This window comes from Ovis canadensis, chromosome 1, assembly GCF_042477335.2.
Source record: "Ovis canadensis isolate MfBH-ARS-UI-01 breed Bighorn chromosome 1, ARS-UI_OviCan_v2, whole genome shotgun sequence".
Taxonomy (NCBI): domain Eukaryota; kingdom Metazoa; phylum Chordata; class Mammalia; order Artiodactyla; family Bovidae; genus Ovis; species Ovis canadensis.
In genome coordinates this window covers 187,943,737-187,957,693 of record NC_091245.1, presented here as the reverse complement: position 1 = coordinate 187,957,693, position 13,957 = coordinate 187,943,737, and the positions used below count along the sequence as shown (strand labels likewise).

Sequence of the window (13,957 nt, the reverse complement as noted above, 5' to 3'; positions counted from 1 at the left end):
TGGATTGTTTAATTGTACTTCATCTAAATTAATCAAGGTTGTAAAAGTGGATTCCTTTGCTTTCAAGTACAGCTCAGTGTTATCTTCATCACTTTGCTTTGCAAACACTAGCTTTCCGTTATCTCCATATTATGGATTGTTTAGCACCTGTGTATGCCCTGTCTCCTGGCTTGACATTTTCACCATCAAATAGTCTTTCAGAGAGAGGTCTAAGAGACTAATTTAATGAGAATTTAATAAGTATAAAATACTTTTCTTCCCAAGTTTTTTGATGGATCCATGATGTATCTTTGCTAACATGTATTTGGAGCAGCAGCAGCAGCAGCAGCATATGTTACCTGATGGTATTTCTTTTGTTGTCATAGAGCTCTTCTTGTTAACAGACTACAGGGACAACATATTAAACTTAGTTCTCTCTTCCTTTTCCACTCCCCAGAACTAGTAAGCATACCACATGGTACAGATTTTTACTTGTAATATATAATATGCAATATATATGTAAATATTTTATTGCTTTTTTCATTCTTGTTTTATTGTTTACATTTTTCTGTGTTTATTACTGACTGGAGCAGTGACTTTTAGTCACTTTTGCATCATGGACCTCTTTGAAAATCTTTCATAGCAATGGACTCTCCCCCAGAAAAACATATATGCCAAATTTGGCATATGATATTAGGTGACCCTTGGACTTCCTGAAGCTCATCTCTAATATCTAGATTAAATATCCCTATACTAGTGCAAAGGATAATGGTTACAGTTTATAGTAACTTCCTGCAGTATAAATACTACACACATAATGTCAACATTTTAAAAATAAGTAAATGAGTGTTAGAAAAATCATTTTAATGTAAAATTTCTCAACTGCATCTTTACATTAATATGTTGTATATAGGCCAGAAGAAACATCAATTTTATGTTGCTACTATGAAACTTTACTGACTCTGTAGTAACTTACTCATACTTGGTTAAATCGCTATATGCTTCTATGTAAGTGTGCCCAGGCATGAAAAAGTGGTGTCATGGCAATGTGATCTAGTTAGCTTTTGACTTGAGAATAATGACATTCATTTGAAATTAATTTACCCAAAATAAGTGTATAAAATGATTTACTAAGTTGCCAGAATATGTTTTATTTATTCAAAGAAACTTTTTTCTCATAAACCTAAGTTTCATGACATTGTCACCTCAAAACTGTTGTGTTAATAGTTAGATTTTAGAACCTGAGTCAGAAGACCATCCACAAAATTACTCTTTGAGGAATATAATACACTTTACTTACCAACTGTAGATTCTTCTCCATGGTGGCAATTTGAGTTCCTCTGTATATTTGTTTATTTTCAGGGTTCAATATAAAGAAACACTGGACTCTTGTAGAGGGGCATTTATTTTGTTAAAAGCATACTGATTGATATTTCATATTTAAAAAACATAATTCTTATTATTTTATTGATAAGTATAATAGAAGGAAAACACAAAGAAAATCTTGGCTTGTGGTGCTGTACCACCACAAAAGCTATAACACTAAGAACTATAGTGTTAGTGATTCTCAGAGGAAGCAAGAGCTGGGGGATGTGTGTATAAAATGTTTACGTGTCTCAAACGGGAGTGTGATGTTTTTTTTTACAAGTTTGGAAAATATAGTGAGGTGTTTGTTTTTTTTAACCCAAGGGATTCTCATCCCATCTGCCACCCCTCTTTTTGTTCTATACCCTTACCTTGAACATACAACTATAGCTGTCATTCACCTAGGGGGAAAAAAAATGACCACCATGAATATGTATTAACCAAGAATGACTTTATTTTACTTTATGGTGAATAATTTGCATAATCGAAACAGTAATCAACTTTTTGGGGGAAGGAAAGTACTTGTTGCCAAATATAAAATTTTATTAGGGAAGAAAAGTCATACTTCCCACTTTTGAAACTCATTTTATAGCTGCAGTAATCAAGATAGTGCATCTACAGTGGAATATTATTAAGCCACTAGAAGGAAGGAAATTCTGCCATTTTTGATAACATGGATGGATGGACCTTAGGGCATTATACTAAATGAAATGAGCCAGACAGAGAAAGACAACTACTCCATGGCATCTACCTGTATGTAGATTCTAAAAGGAAAAGGAAAAAAGTCAATCATGGAGAGTAGAAAAGTGGCTGTCCCTGGGGTTTACGGAGTGGAGGAAATGAGGAGAGGTTGGTAAAGAGGACAGATTTTCTAAGATGAATGAGGTCTGAGAATCTGATGTAAAACATGGTGGTTATAGTTGATAACACTGTTGACCTAAATGTTCTCACCAGAAGAAGGAAGAGAAGAAAGAAAAGTGTGAGGTGATGAATATGTTAATTAACTAGATGATAAGTATACTTTCACAATGTGTATGTATATAAAATCACCACTGTGTTCATTTAGTATGTCTTACAGTTTTGTCAGTTAAACCTCAAGAAAGGGGGGTAAGAATGTTTAGTCCCGACATGAGTGTAGGCATGTAGGTCAATGCAGTACAATTGAATGTCTACAAATAAATCTTTATGTTTATGGTCAGATGACCTTTGACAAGGGTTTCAGGGCAGTTCAATGGGGAAACAGTAGTTTTTTAACAAATTATATTTGGGCAACTGGATATCCATATGCAAAAGAATGAAGTTGGACCCCTACGTCTCACACCATGTACACAAATTAACTCAAAATGTATAGGCCTAGAGCCAAGATTGTAAAACTCTTAGAAAGAAACATAAGTGTAAATGATTTTTTTTTTAGATACAAAACCAAAAGCACAAGTGACAATAGAAAAAATGTGCATATTGAACTCCATCAAAATTTAAAAATTTGTTTCCCAAAGGCTACCATCCAGAAAATTAAAAGACAATACACAGAATGTTGTTGATAAGGACTTTGTATCTAGGATAAGAAACTCTTACAACTCAACCATAAAAAGACAGCCCAAGAGAAAAATGGGCAAAAGATCCGAATTAACATTTCTCGAAAGAAGACATACAGGTGACCAGTGAGGACACACACAAAAAGATGCTCAACGTTGTTGGTCATTAGGGAAACGCAAGTCAGATCCACAGTGAGTACTAGGTCATATTTATTAGGGTGGCCAAGATACAGACCCACAATGACTGGTATTGGAAAGACCCACAATGACTGGTATTGGTACTGTGCGTGCTTAGTTTTTCAGTTGTGTCTGACTCTTTGCAACCTTATGGGCTGTAGCCTACCAGGCTTCTCTGTCATGGGATTCTCTAGGCAAGATTACTGGAGTGCGTTGCCATGCCCTCCTCCAGTGGATCTTCCCAACCCAGGGATTCAATCTGCGTCTCCTGCGTTGCAGGCGGAATCTTTACCCTCTGAGCCACCTGGGAACCCTTACCAAAGGATGTGGAGAAGTTGAAACTTTGATACATTGCCCGAGGGATTGTAAAATGTTATAAACAAAAAATGGTTTTGCACTTCCTCAAAATAATAGGGTTACCACACAACCCAGCAATTCCCTTCATAGGAATTTGAAAACATTTATCTGCAAAAAAAACTTATACATAAAGGTTTGTGCAGTATTATTTATAGCCAAAAAAGTATAAACATTTCAGTTGTCCATCAGCTGATGAATGAAAAGTGTCAGATACAGACACTATCACAGAAAATATCAAACACAAAAGAACACATGTTAATGTGATTCCATTTATATGAAATGTCCAGAATAAGCACATCTGTAGAGACAGAAAGTAGATTAATGGTCGTCAGTAATTGGGGAGAGTAGAAATGGAAGTGACTGCTCATGGGTTCAGGGTTTAATTTGGGGATGAAAACATGTTCTGAAATCAGATAGCAGTTGATGGTTGTACAGCACTGAATATACTAAAAAAGAAGGAAGTTCTGTAGAGGGGTGTAAATCTCAAAGCTTTGTTTTTTAAGACAAGCTTGAAGACATCTACCTGCAGAACTTCCAATAAGGGTGTGTTGCTGTTTCCACCATATTTTAAGAAAGGCAGTAAACTGACCATAGCTTTGCAAAGCACTCAGATCCAGTTAAGTGACAGGTGGCATGGGGGTAAATAGAGTAAATCATGGACACACAAAGGGACCCTCCTGTACTAGTTTCGGTTGAATAAATACTTTAGCCAAAAGTATTTATTCAAATACTTTTGAATAATTTATTCAGATACTTTTGTTGTATTCAAAATAACATGACAGCTTGATGTTCTTTTCTTCACTGATATTCCTAATGGGATTTTAATGATTGTGCTGCTGCTGCTGCTATAGCTTTGGGGATGGGTTGGGTGGGGGGGGGGGGGGGTTCCTTGCCTTTTGGAAATCAGAGGAAAACCCTGAGAAAGAAACATTGCAAACCTCACAAAAAAATCCTTATACCAAAATCTCACTCATTTATTATAGGAGAGGTCGATAGAAACTGTATAAAATCTGCATGTAAGCATCTGCCTGCAATGTGGGAGACCCAGGCTCGATTCCTAGGTTGGGAAGATCCCCTGGAGAAGGAAATGGCAACCAACTCCAGTACTCTAGCCTGGAAAATCCCATGGGTTGGAGGACCTGGTAGGCTACAGTCCATGGGTTGCGAGGAGTCGGACACGACTGAGCGACTTCACTTGTCTTGTTTTGATGGATTTTAGCTGCCTACCTATAGTGTATTTAACAAGTTTAAAACCTGTAACTTGTAGGGATATACCAGAGAGCATAATATATCATATCAGTCCTTTGGAAGTGAAAATGTGGTGATTCCAGGAATGTCAGTAGAGTACTGATATTTTGAAATAGAGTAGCTCAGTGACATGTTTTTTGATTTTCACATTGTCACATTTACGATATAGACAGTCAACCTGACAGTTATCCAATTTGAATAAACATTTCTTTTATGCAGAAATCCCTCTTGCCTCTGTTATACAATTTTTTATCTGCTTATTTTAAAAGCTTTGATTTAGTTCATTATGGCCATGTATCCTTTCAGTCTTTCAGGGTACATCACGTTAACAGCATGTTGATTTAGTGAACCATTTGGGCCTATTTGCCCTCAAGGAGTTCAGAGACTTATTGAGGGGAGGTAAGGCAGGTCTGACCCCAGAAGTCCGATCAGAGTACAGAGGCAGAAGTATGCTATTCGAAGAGAATCCTATCTGGAAAGATTTCATTTAAGAGGAAATTCTTGAACTGAATCTTGAAACATGCAAAGATACTCACCATTGAGAGAAAGGAAGGGAATGGAGGGCGTACATGCTAATTTGGACAAGGATGCTTAGTGAAGTCAGGTCTATTGTGTTGTACCATTTTTTTTCATTCACTTAGCCTGTAAGCACTTGGAAGCCACTGAAGGATTTTAAGCAGAGGAGTAACAGAGATTTCTAATAGAATTTCTTTGGCTTCACGTTTGTTTTAAAGGCCACATGTGAAGTTCTATTGCTGAAGTTTGGCGACCTCTGGTGTTGGGCTATTAAAACGCAAAGCTGTGAAAGAAATGTATTTCAGAGCTTTTGTCAGATGATTCTTGGCTTTATTTCTTTGAAGACATGAATCGTAATTCATCACTTGATATTTATTGGTGTCTAGATAAACTTGAAGCTAAATGAATGAAAAAAAATGGTACAACAAATGTGATGGGACTGGAATAATTGATTTAATCATAAAAGATGAGCAACTTCCCAAAGGGTTGTGACAGGCTAATCTCTGATCTTTGAGTCTTTGCACCACCTACCCCCCTTGACGTTCTAGGATAGTAGACTTAAAAAATGCTTTTTTGCAATAAATGGAAAGATCATATTCTAATTAGCAGATAACTCAGAGTACATACTCTTTCCAATAGTGTGATTATTTTGAACATCCCCCTCCTTTTACTATGTAAGAGATACCATAATTATAGAAAAGTACGTAAAACTATTATGTGCAGTTTCATTTCCTTTAAGTTGTGGGCACTCAGTTTTTAGAAAGTCCAGAAATAATAATTATTTTTTAAATGTACCTTTAGTCTTAAAAGTTTCTGGGGAAAAACTAAGCTTCCATCTCTTAAAATTTGAGGGAACCCTGAGACTTGTTTTGTGTCTGAAGTGTTAAGGTCCATGTCAAACATTCATTTTTTTTTTTAATCTGTAAAATGGAAAAGTTTTAAGTATATGATTTCAGGGTTTCCAAATATAAATCAGCTGAAATAAATCAAGTAGAAATATACTCTGAACCTAGTAGAAGCTTAATATATGAAAGATATACTCAGAAGTAGAAATGGGATAGTTGACTTGTTTTTTGTTGTAGTAGTTTATTATTGATTGCAGATTATGATGCATTCAGAATCTTTGCTCTTCATAATCTTTCACTTGTTAACCTTTAAGACTTTAATGTTGCCATTCATCCATTATCTAATCCTTATTCTCTGTCAACACTCAACTGATACAGTTACCCAAATCATGCTATTTCCTACCTCATATCTAGAGTGCATAGAACGTGCATCTGATTCATTTGCTTCCTAGATTCCTTTAGTAAAATTAGCTCTTGTCTCTCTTTCCAGCATCCTTTCCTGAAACTTTTTCTTACTCCAGTTCATTGTAGCACTTTCACCTCATAGATGTCTGTGCTTATTTTGTTGTACTGATCTTGGCTGTTTGAAGTTGATTTATAATGTACGGGGGTTCCCTGTTGGCTCAGGTGGTAAAGAATCTGCCTGCAATGTAGGAAACGCAGATTCAGTCCCTGGGTTGGGAAGATCCCTTGAAGAAGGGAATGGCTACCCACTCCAGTGGGTATTCTTGCCTGGAGAATTCTATGGATAGAGGAGCCTGGAGGGCTACAGTCCATGGGGTCGCAAAGAGTCAGATATGACTGAACAACTAACTATAATGTACAAGTCTTTCTGCCCTATAGTTCCTTGAGCAAGGGCACTCAGTAAATATTTTTATTGAGTGGAGTGACTTAGACTGAAAAAAATTTTTTAATGCCTTTCAATTATGTCTTACCTTTGCATCCTTACATTCCTTTGCATCTTAACTCACATCTTTGCTTTCTTAAAGACTGTGTACTGTATATAAAATAATTCTGATTTTAAGGTTTGGCAGACTCTGATACTTTTAATGCTAGGCTTAAAATAGCAACAGAAGAAAGATAAACATGGTTGTATTTAGTATAGTAATGGCATCACGAATTACATAATGGTCTGTTTTTTACTTTTTAAATTAATTTCATAGTGATATAGTTTACATACAATAAAATATAACAATTTTAAGTGTACAGTTTAATGAGTTTTGACAGACATATCTACTGTCCTGGTCAAGATTTAGAACATTTCCGTCATCCCCAAACATGTTCTTGTGTACAACCTAGGGTAACCAAATGTCTCAAGACTGAGGGATCTGCCAGGATAGTCCCAGGTAAGCTGGGACAGTTGATCACCCTGTTTGTGTACCTTTGCAGTCTCCCATCTTTTGTTTCAGGTTACCATTAGTCTGCTTTCTGTCACTGCAGGTTAGTTTTTCCTGTTCTAGAATTTCATATGAATGGTTTCGTGTGTGTGTGTGTGTGTTTTGTATCTGGCTTTTTTAGTTCAACATCATGTTTTTGTGATTTTTCCATCTTTGTATTACCTATTCTAAGAGTTGTTTATCCATTTACCTGTGGATTAGTGTTTGACTTGTTTCTGTTTTGGCTGTTATGAGTAAAGCTTCTCTTTTTGTCTAAACAAACCTGTGTTTACATTTCTCTTCAATAAAGAACAGGACTGAAATTGCTGTCGTATGATAAATGTGTGTAAACTTTGTAAGAAATCATCAAACTGTTTTCCAGAGCAGTTTCACTGTTCTGCACTTCCACCAGCAGTGTATAAGAGTTTCAGTGTTTTACATTTTCATCAACATACAGTATTTATAATAATTTTAAATTTAGTCTTAAACTTGCCTTTATCATTAGGAAATGTCCCTTTTTATTTTTGTTTAATTTCCTTGTACTGAAGTCTACAGTTTCCTGATATTGCATTGAGTCTGATCATTTTTGCCTTTAATTGGAGTGTTTGGACCATTTACACTCAGTGTAATTATTAATATGGTTGGGTTTAAGTATTCCACCTTGGTAATTGTTTTCTTTTTGTTGTTTGTTTCTTCCTCTCCCTTTTTACTGCTATCTTGTAGCTTATAATGAGTGTTTTTCATTTTCCCTGTTGGCTTTTTAAGCTATATTGATTGCCATGTTACATTTTTTAAAATTTGTTCTGAGATTGAACATAGGCATCCTACTCTATCAGATACAGTCTACAAATATACCACAGTATACAGATATACCACTTTGCATATAAAGTAAGAACCTTACAATAGTGTATTTCCATTTCCCCTTCCTGTCCATTGTGCTCTTGTTGTCATACATTTTACTTCTATAATACTTTATTTTGCTTTAAACACTGTTTTCTTCTAAACCAGTTTAAAAGCAAGGGGGAGATTCATGATGATGTTTGGTAGAAACCAATGCAATACTGTAAAGCAATTACCCTTCAATTAAAAATAAAAAACAAATGAATACAGTAGTGACCAACTCAAAAAAATAAAAGCAAAAGGGAAATGTCATACATATAGTCCATATTTATAATTTTTGGTGGTCTTTATTCCTTAGTGTAGATAGGAATGACCATTCGTTTTCTTTCATCCTAAAGTATTTTCTTGTAGTGAAAATCTGGAGACAAACTCTCTTAGCTTTTGTTCGCTTAACAATGTCTTATTTTATTTTTTTCACTGTTTCAAGGAGAGAAGTAGCCCTGAGTTTTATTATGTGGTTTGATTGATGGAGAGAACTGGAAATCAAGACATCTTGGTTCTGTTCCCGTCATTCTTTTGAAGGATATTTTTACTGGATATGGAATTTCTTGGTTTCCAGTTTCTCATTTCTTTCTTTCTTTTTTTTTTTTTTTTTTGAGAGGGGTCTCTGTTTTCTTCTGGCTTGCATTGATTCTGATAAGTTGGCTGGTATTATTGTTGACTGTATAAAATGTATCTCTTTGCTTTGGTGAAAACTTTCCCTTTATCAGTGGCTTTTATACTGTTTAGATTTCATGGCATTTTCATCAAATTTGGGAAAATGCTGGCCACTATTTCTTCAAATATTTTTTTGACATCTGTTCCCCCAAGCCCCTTCTTAGACTCCAGTCACATGTACCTATGTTTTTCTAGCTTGTTGTACCTCCATGCTTCAGCTTTGATTGTTTCTGTTGTTTTGTTTTGTTTTTTAAGTTCACTGATTATCTTCTGTGATGTCTCATCTGTTGTTAGACCTCCAGGAAAATTTTAACTTCACATATCATACTTTTCAACTGTGCAGTTACTGTATTTCTTTTTTAATCCTCTGTTTGTCTCCTCATTATAATAGCTGTTTTATGCCCTCATTTGTCAATTCTGCCCTTTGTCATTTTTGTACCTATATTTGTTGACGAGTTTCCTACTCCCTTCTTTTGAATCATATTTACCTTCTCCTTTAAAGAATATTTTGTCAGTCAGTTTTCTAATTGTTTTACTGTAGAGAATAATTCTAATATCAGTTACTTAGCAATTACTAAAAAGAGATGTCTTTTTTTAAAATAATGCAAACTTTTGCATGATATTCCAGATTTATTGAGCTACTGATGCCAACTTATACAGAATTATACTTTATTATGTAAGGCTGTTAGTTAGCACAGTATTTATACACAAAGTAATTCTATAACAAGGATGTTCTACAACTTAGGCCCTGAGTTTAAAAATTCTAGGCAATACATTACTTACAATGTGCACATCCATAGGACTTCCTGCCATTTAACATTCCAATCAAAATTCTACATGTGAAATAATCACATGTGCTACAGTAGTGGAAGTGACTAGTAATAGAGGCTCTCTGGCCCACAAAGCCTAAGGTATTTACTTTCTGGCCCTTAAAAAAAGTTGGCTAATCCCTGGATCTCCCATCTACTTTTCATCTCTATTAGCTAGCCTGGGGAGAATGTGCTTTTCAAGATGACAAGAAAAAGAATAGAAAAATTATTACAATAGTTGTATATTTGACAGGAGAAATTAAACATAAAACAGATAACTACATTGGAATTTCACTTTGTCCATCAAATAGCTCTAGTGATTCAAGGTCATGTGGCTGTAACAATAATAAGATACCCTTTGCCATTTTGTGGTGATATGCTAGTTTATTTGGTTAATTGCTTTTAAGTAATTAATAGTGAATATATCAATGATTCCATTTACTAGATGTTAATAGTAATTAAGTTTCTTAAAAGTCACAAATATCCACAGTTTAAAGATAAAGAACACAAACTCTGACCATCAATCAGAAGTATAATTAAGAATCTTTTTTGTATCATAACTATTCATCTAAGCAGATAATCTCCCATTGTGATAAAAGATTTTTTCCACATCCATGCACTGGTATATATTGAGTGAGAATTCTAGTTATATAAAAAATGCTTAGATGAAAAGGTCAGAAATACTGAACCTTAGTTAATTATATATATACTACATAATTAAATGTCTGCAACTGATATTCAGATGCATCAGAAAATAAAGTGGATTGATATATGCATGGAGGAGTGGAAATGTGATGAAACAAATGTAGTATTGAAAAATATTAGAGAATTGGTAGTATAAAGGGAAGACATTTTCACTGTTTTAAAAAAGATGCAGCTTTTTCATATGTGAAATTTTTCACATATAAAATTTGGGATAAATGTTTAGATCTAAGTGGCTGTGAGACAGTTTAGGGAGAATATGGGAGTGACTTCACATATGCACACATATAATATACTTTCTTGCTTTCACATAAAATAAGTTATTGTAACATATGTTTATTTAAGCAAACCTTGTGTTCATGTCATGTGTTTCTCACACATGTTTGTTGTGTATTTCACAGATTTACTTCCACCAGGAATATTCTTAGGTTATAATAAAAAGCATATACAAATTGAAACATTCACTTCAAGGAGCATCCTGCCTTTTTCATTATACAGTATTATACATTTTCCATTATGCAATATGGAAAAGTCAGCCAAATAGCCGATAAATTCATATGGTCTATGTTCATACAGTAAAAAGATGGATTTACTGATGGTCTATATACAACCCTTCATTTCTTTTGGCATTTCTACCAGCTTGTAGGGAGTTAGGACTGTGCCTTGTGCTAACAAAGTGCTGAATAAATAAGGGGAGACTGCACAAAAAATACTGATTTGAGAGTGGGCATTTCTTAAGTGTCATTATTATTTATTGTGAAATATATCATAATACAGAAATATATAAAAATGTATTAAGTTTAAAGCATAATAATAAAATGACTATCCATGTAAGTACCACTCATACTAAGAATTAGAATTAGAGAACTACTTATGCCCACCCCAGGCATAGTCCCTCCTCCTCTATTATTTCTAGTAAGCTAAATAATCTATACTTGATTTTTCTAGTGAATATTCCCATGCTTTTGATTTAGTTTAACTATGTAAACTAAAGGATTCCCTGGTAACTCAGCTGGTAAAGAATCCACCTGCAATGCAGGAGACCCCAGTTCAATTCCTGGGTTGGGAAGATCTCCTGGAGAAGGGATAAGCTACCCACTGCCGTATTCTTGGGCTTCCCTAGTGGCTCAGCTGGTTAAAGAATCTGCCTGCAGTGTGGGAGATCTGGGTCTGATCCCTGGGTTGGGAAGATCCCCTGGAGAAGGGAACAGCTACCTTCTCCAGTGTTCTGGCCTGGAGAATTCCATGGAGTGTATGGAATTCATGGATTCGCAGAGTCAAACATGGTTGAGCAACTTTCACTTCACTTCCCTTTCACTTTCATGTAAATTAAAACATAGTTTAGTGTTTCCAGTTTTTAAACTTTACATAAAGCTATTCTTGAGTGAAAATTCACCACTGTGTGAAATTCATCCAATAAGGTATGTGTTGCTCTAGTTCATTTATTTTCGTTGCCAGTTAGTATATCATTGTATGACTGTGCCACACTTTATTTATTAATTCCACTTTTGGATTTTTGCTTTTGCCTGCAGTGCTGTATTATTACAGACTGTGTGTGTGCTCAGTCGCTTCAGTTGTGTCCTACACTTTGTGACCCCGTGGACCTTAGCCACGGGGCTCCTCTATCCATGGTGTTTTCCTGGGAAGAAGACTAGAGTGGGTTGCCAAGCCCTCCTCCAGGGAATCTTCCCGACCCAGGAATCAAACCCCCGTTTCCTATGTCTCCTTCATTGCAGGCAGATTCTTTACTGCTTGAGCCATCAGGGAGGCCCCTATTACAGACTAATATACATTATAAAGAGTTTCTCTAGATTAGAGTATATGTCTTAAAATGAAATTAGTGGATTGTAGCATCACTAAAAGGATGCATTTTAAATACTCATTTTTTAACATTGCTGTTGTTTTTCTTTAGCATTTAAAAAAATCCAGAGGAGTTGGATTTGGAAGGCAGAATTATCAATAAGTTCACTCTCTCTTCTTTTTCACTCTTTCCCCTTTTTCCCATACATGTACACATACACACCCTTCATCAAGAGTCCAATTTACAAATAATCTGATAGCTACAGTTACAAAGACCAGATATTTTCCTTCTCAATACTCTTTGTTTCTTGTAAAGCTGGAATTCTACTACAGGAAGGAAAGGAAGTTGTATTATATTTATTACCCCTAATAATTTCCTAGTACCTCTTTGTAATACTTTGTTCCAGCTCCTCACAACCATGAATCTTCTGTCACTGTAGGCAGAAGATGTTCTAGAATTCTATATTAATTAAATTATACAGTACCTATTCAGTCTAGCTTACGTTTTGTTTTCATATGAGTGTCTTTTGAAGAATAAAACTTTAAAAAATTTGCCTAAGTTCTGAAAGTTTTAATGAAGTAGAGAATTAGAAACAATAACAACAAACACCTGAAATTCTTAGTTTGCCCTGTTTGTTCACCACTGGTCAAGTACTTTACATTCTGCTCCTCTGTGCAACTGTCCTTGAATTAAATGGATTAACATTTTATTTCAACAGACTTGTTTTATATTGGGTACTAGAGTTATAAAGATACGTAATAAGTGTCATTTTTCTTCAAAGTACTCCTTTTAGTACTTAATGTCTCTTCCCATCATCTGTCTTATGCAGTCAAATCCGTATACTTTCCTTCTTTTGATGCCTAATACAGCTCTGGAGGTAATGAAGTGCTCAATATAATTTCATCTTGTATTATACTTTTTTGCACACAAATATGTAAGTTTCTCATAGTTAGAATCTCTCTTGTTCTTAGTATTCTTCATATAGTTCCTAGTACACGGGGACATTCACTTAATATTCAGTGATTGAATGGAATTATTGATGACCATGTTTGACTAAGGTTCTCCTAATTAGCTTTTTGATAATAAAACCTTTGTCTTACTTTACTGATGAATAAATGAATAAAAGATACTCTCATTTCAGATGCCATCACAATAGATTGTTTTTCTAGACAGAACGAAGATGCCTGATTTTTAGTTGAATATTTTTGAGTGACCTTTCTTATACAAACTTGATGACTGTTACCATAACAGTCTGTATACTACCTATAGCTTGGGTCCTCTAGTCAGAAATTGAAGTTTTTTATAAAGTCTGCTCTGTTTAATGAGTTACATATTTTATAACTTTGGAATTCCTTTTTCCAGTGAAACCAGTACATTAAAACATAAAGACTATATTTATAAGTATATAGAAAATTACGGCAATTTCTTTCTTTCTTTATCTAGGTCCTGGGAACACCAACAAGGGAGCAAATTAGAGAAATGAACCCAAACTACACGGAATTCAAATTCCCTCAAATTAAGGCACATCCTTGGACTAAGGTGAGTCAAAAAGAGTTTTTTAAAAAATACATTAACCAGTAGTTAATTAGAAGTTGGATTTCTCATTGTTCTTGAACTAAACTATTTTGAGACTAGGTGGCTATTAGAATACAAAGTACAACAGGACTTCTGCATGTAAAAATAATTGGAT

The 13,957-nt window shown here is 34.8% G+C and overlaps 1 protein-coding gene across 6 annotated transcripts in view; it reads left to right on the top strand.

Annotated features, from left to right (window-relative positions):
- Positions 1-13,957, top strand: part of GSK3B (glycogen synthase kinase 3 beta) — a 215,096-nt gene that overhangs the window by 157,417 nt on the left and 43,722 nt on the right. For all 6 annotated transcript variants that reach the window (XM_069554995.1, XM_069554962.1, XM_069554953.1 and 3 more), the window contains exon 8: positions 13,711-13,806. In XM_069554995.1, coding sequence (XP_069411096.1) covers positions 13,711-13,806 — 96 coding nt within the window. The remainder of the gene's footprint in view (positions 1-13,710; positions 13,807-13,957) is intronic.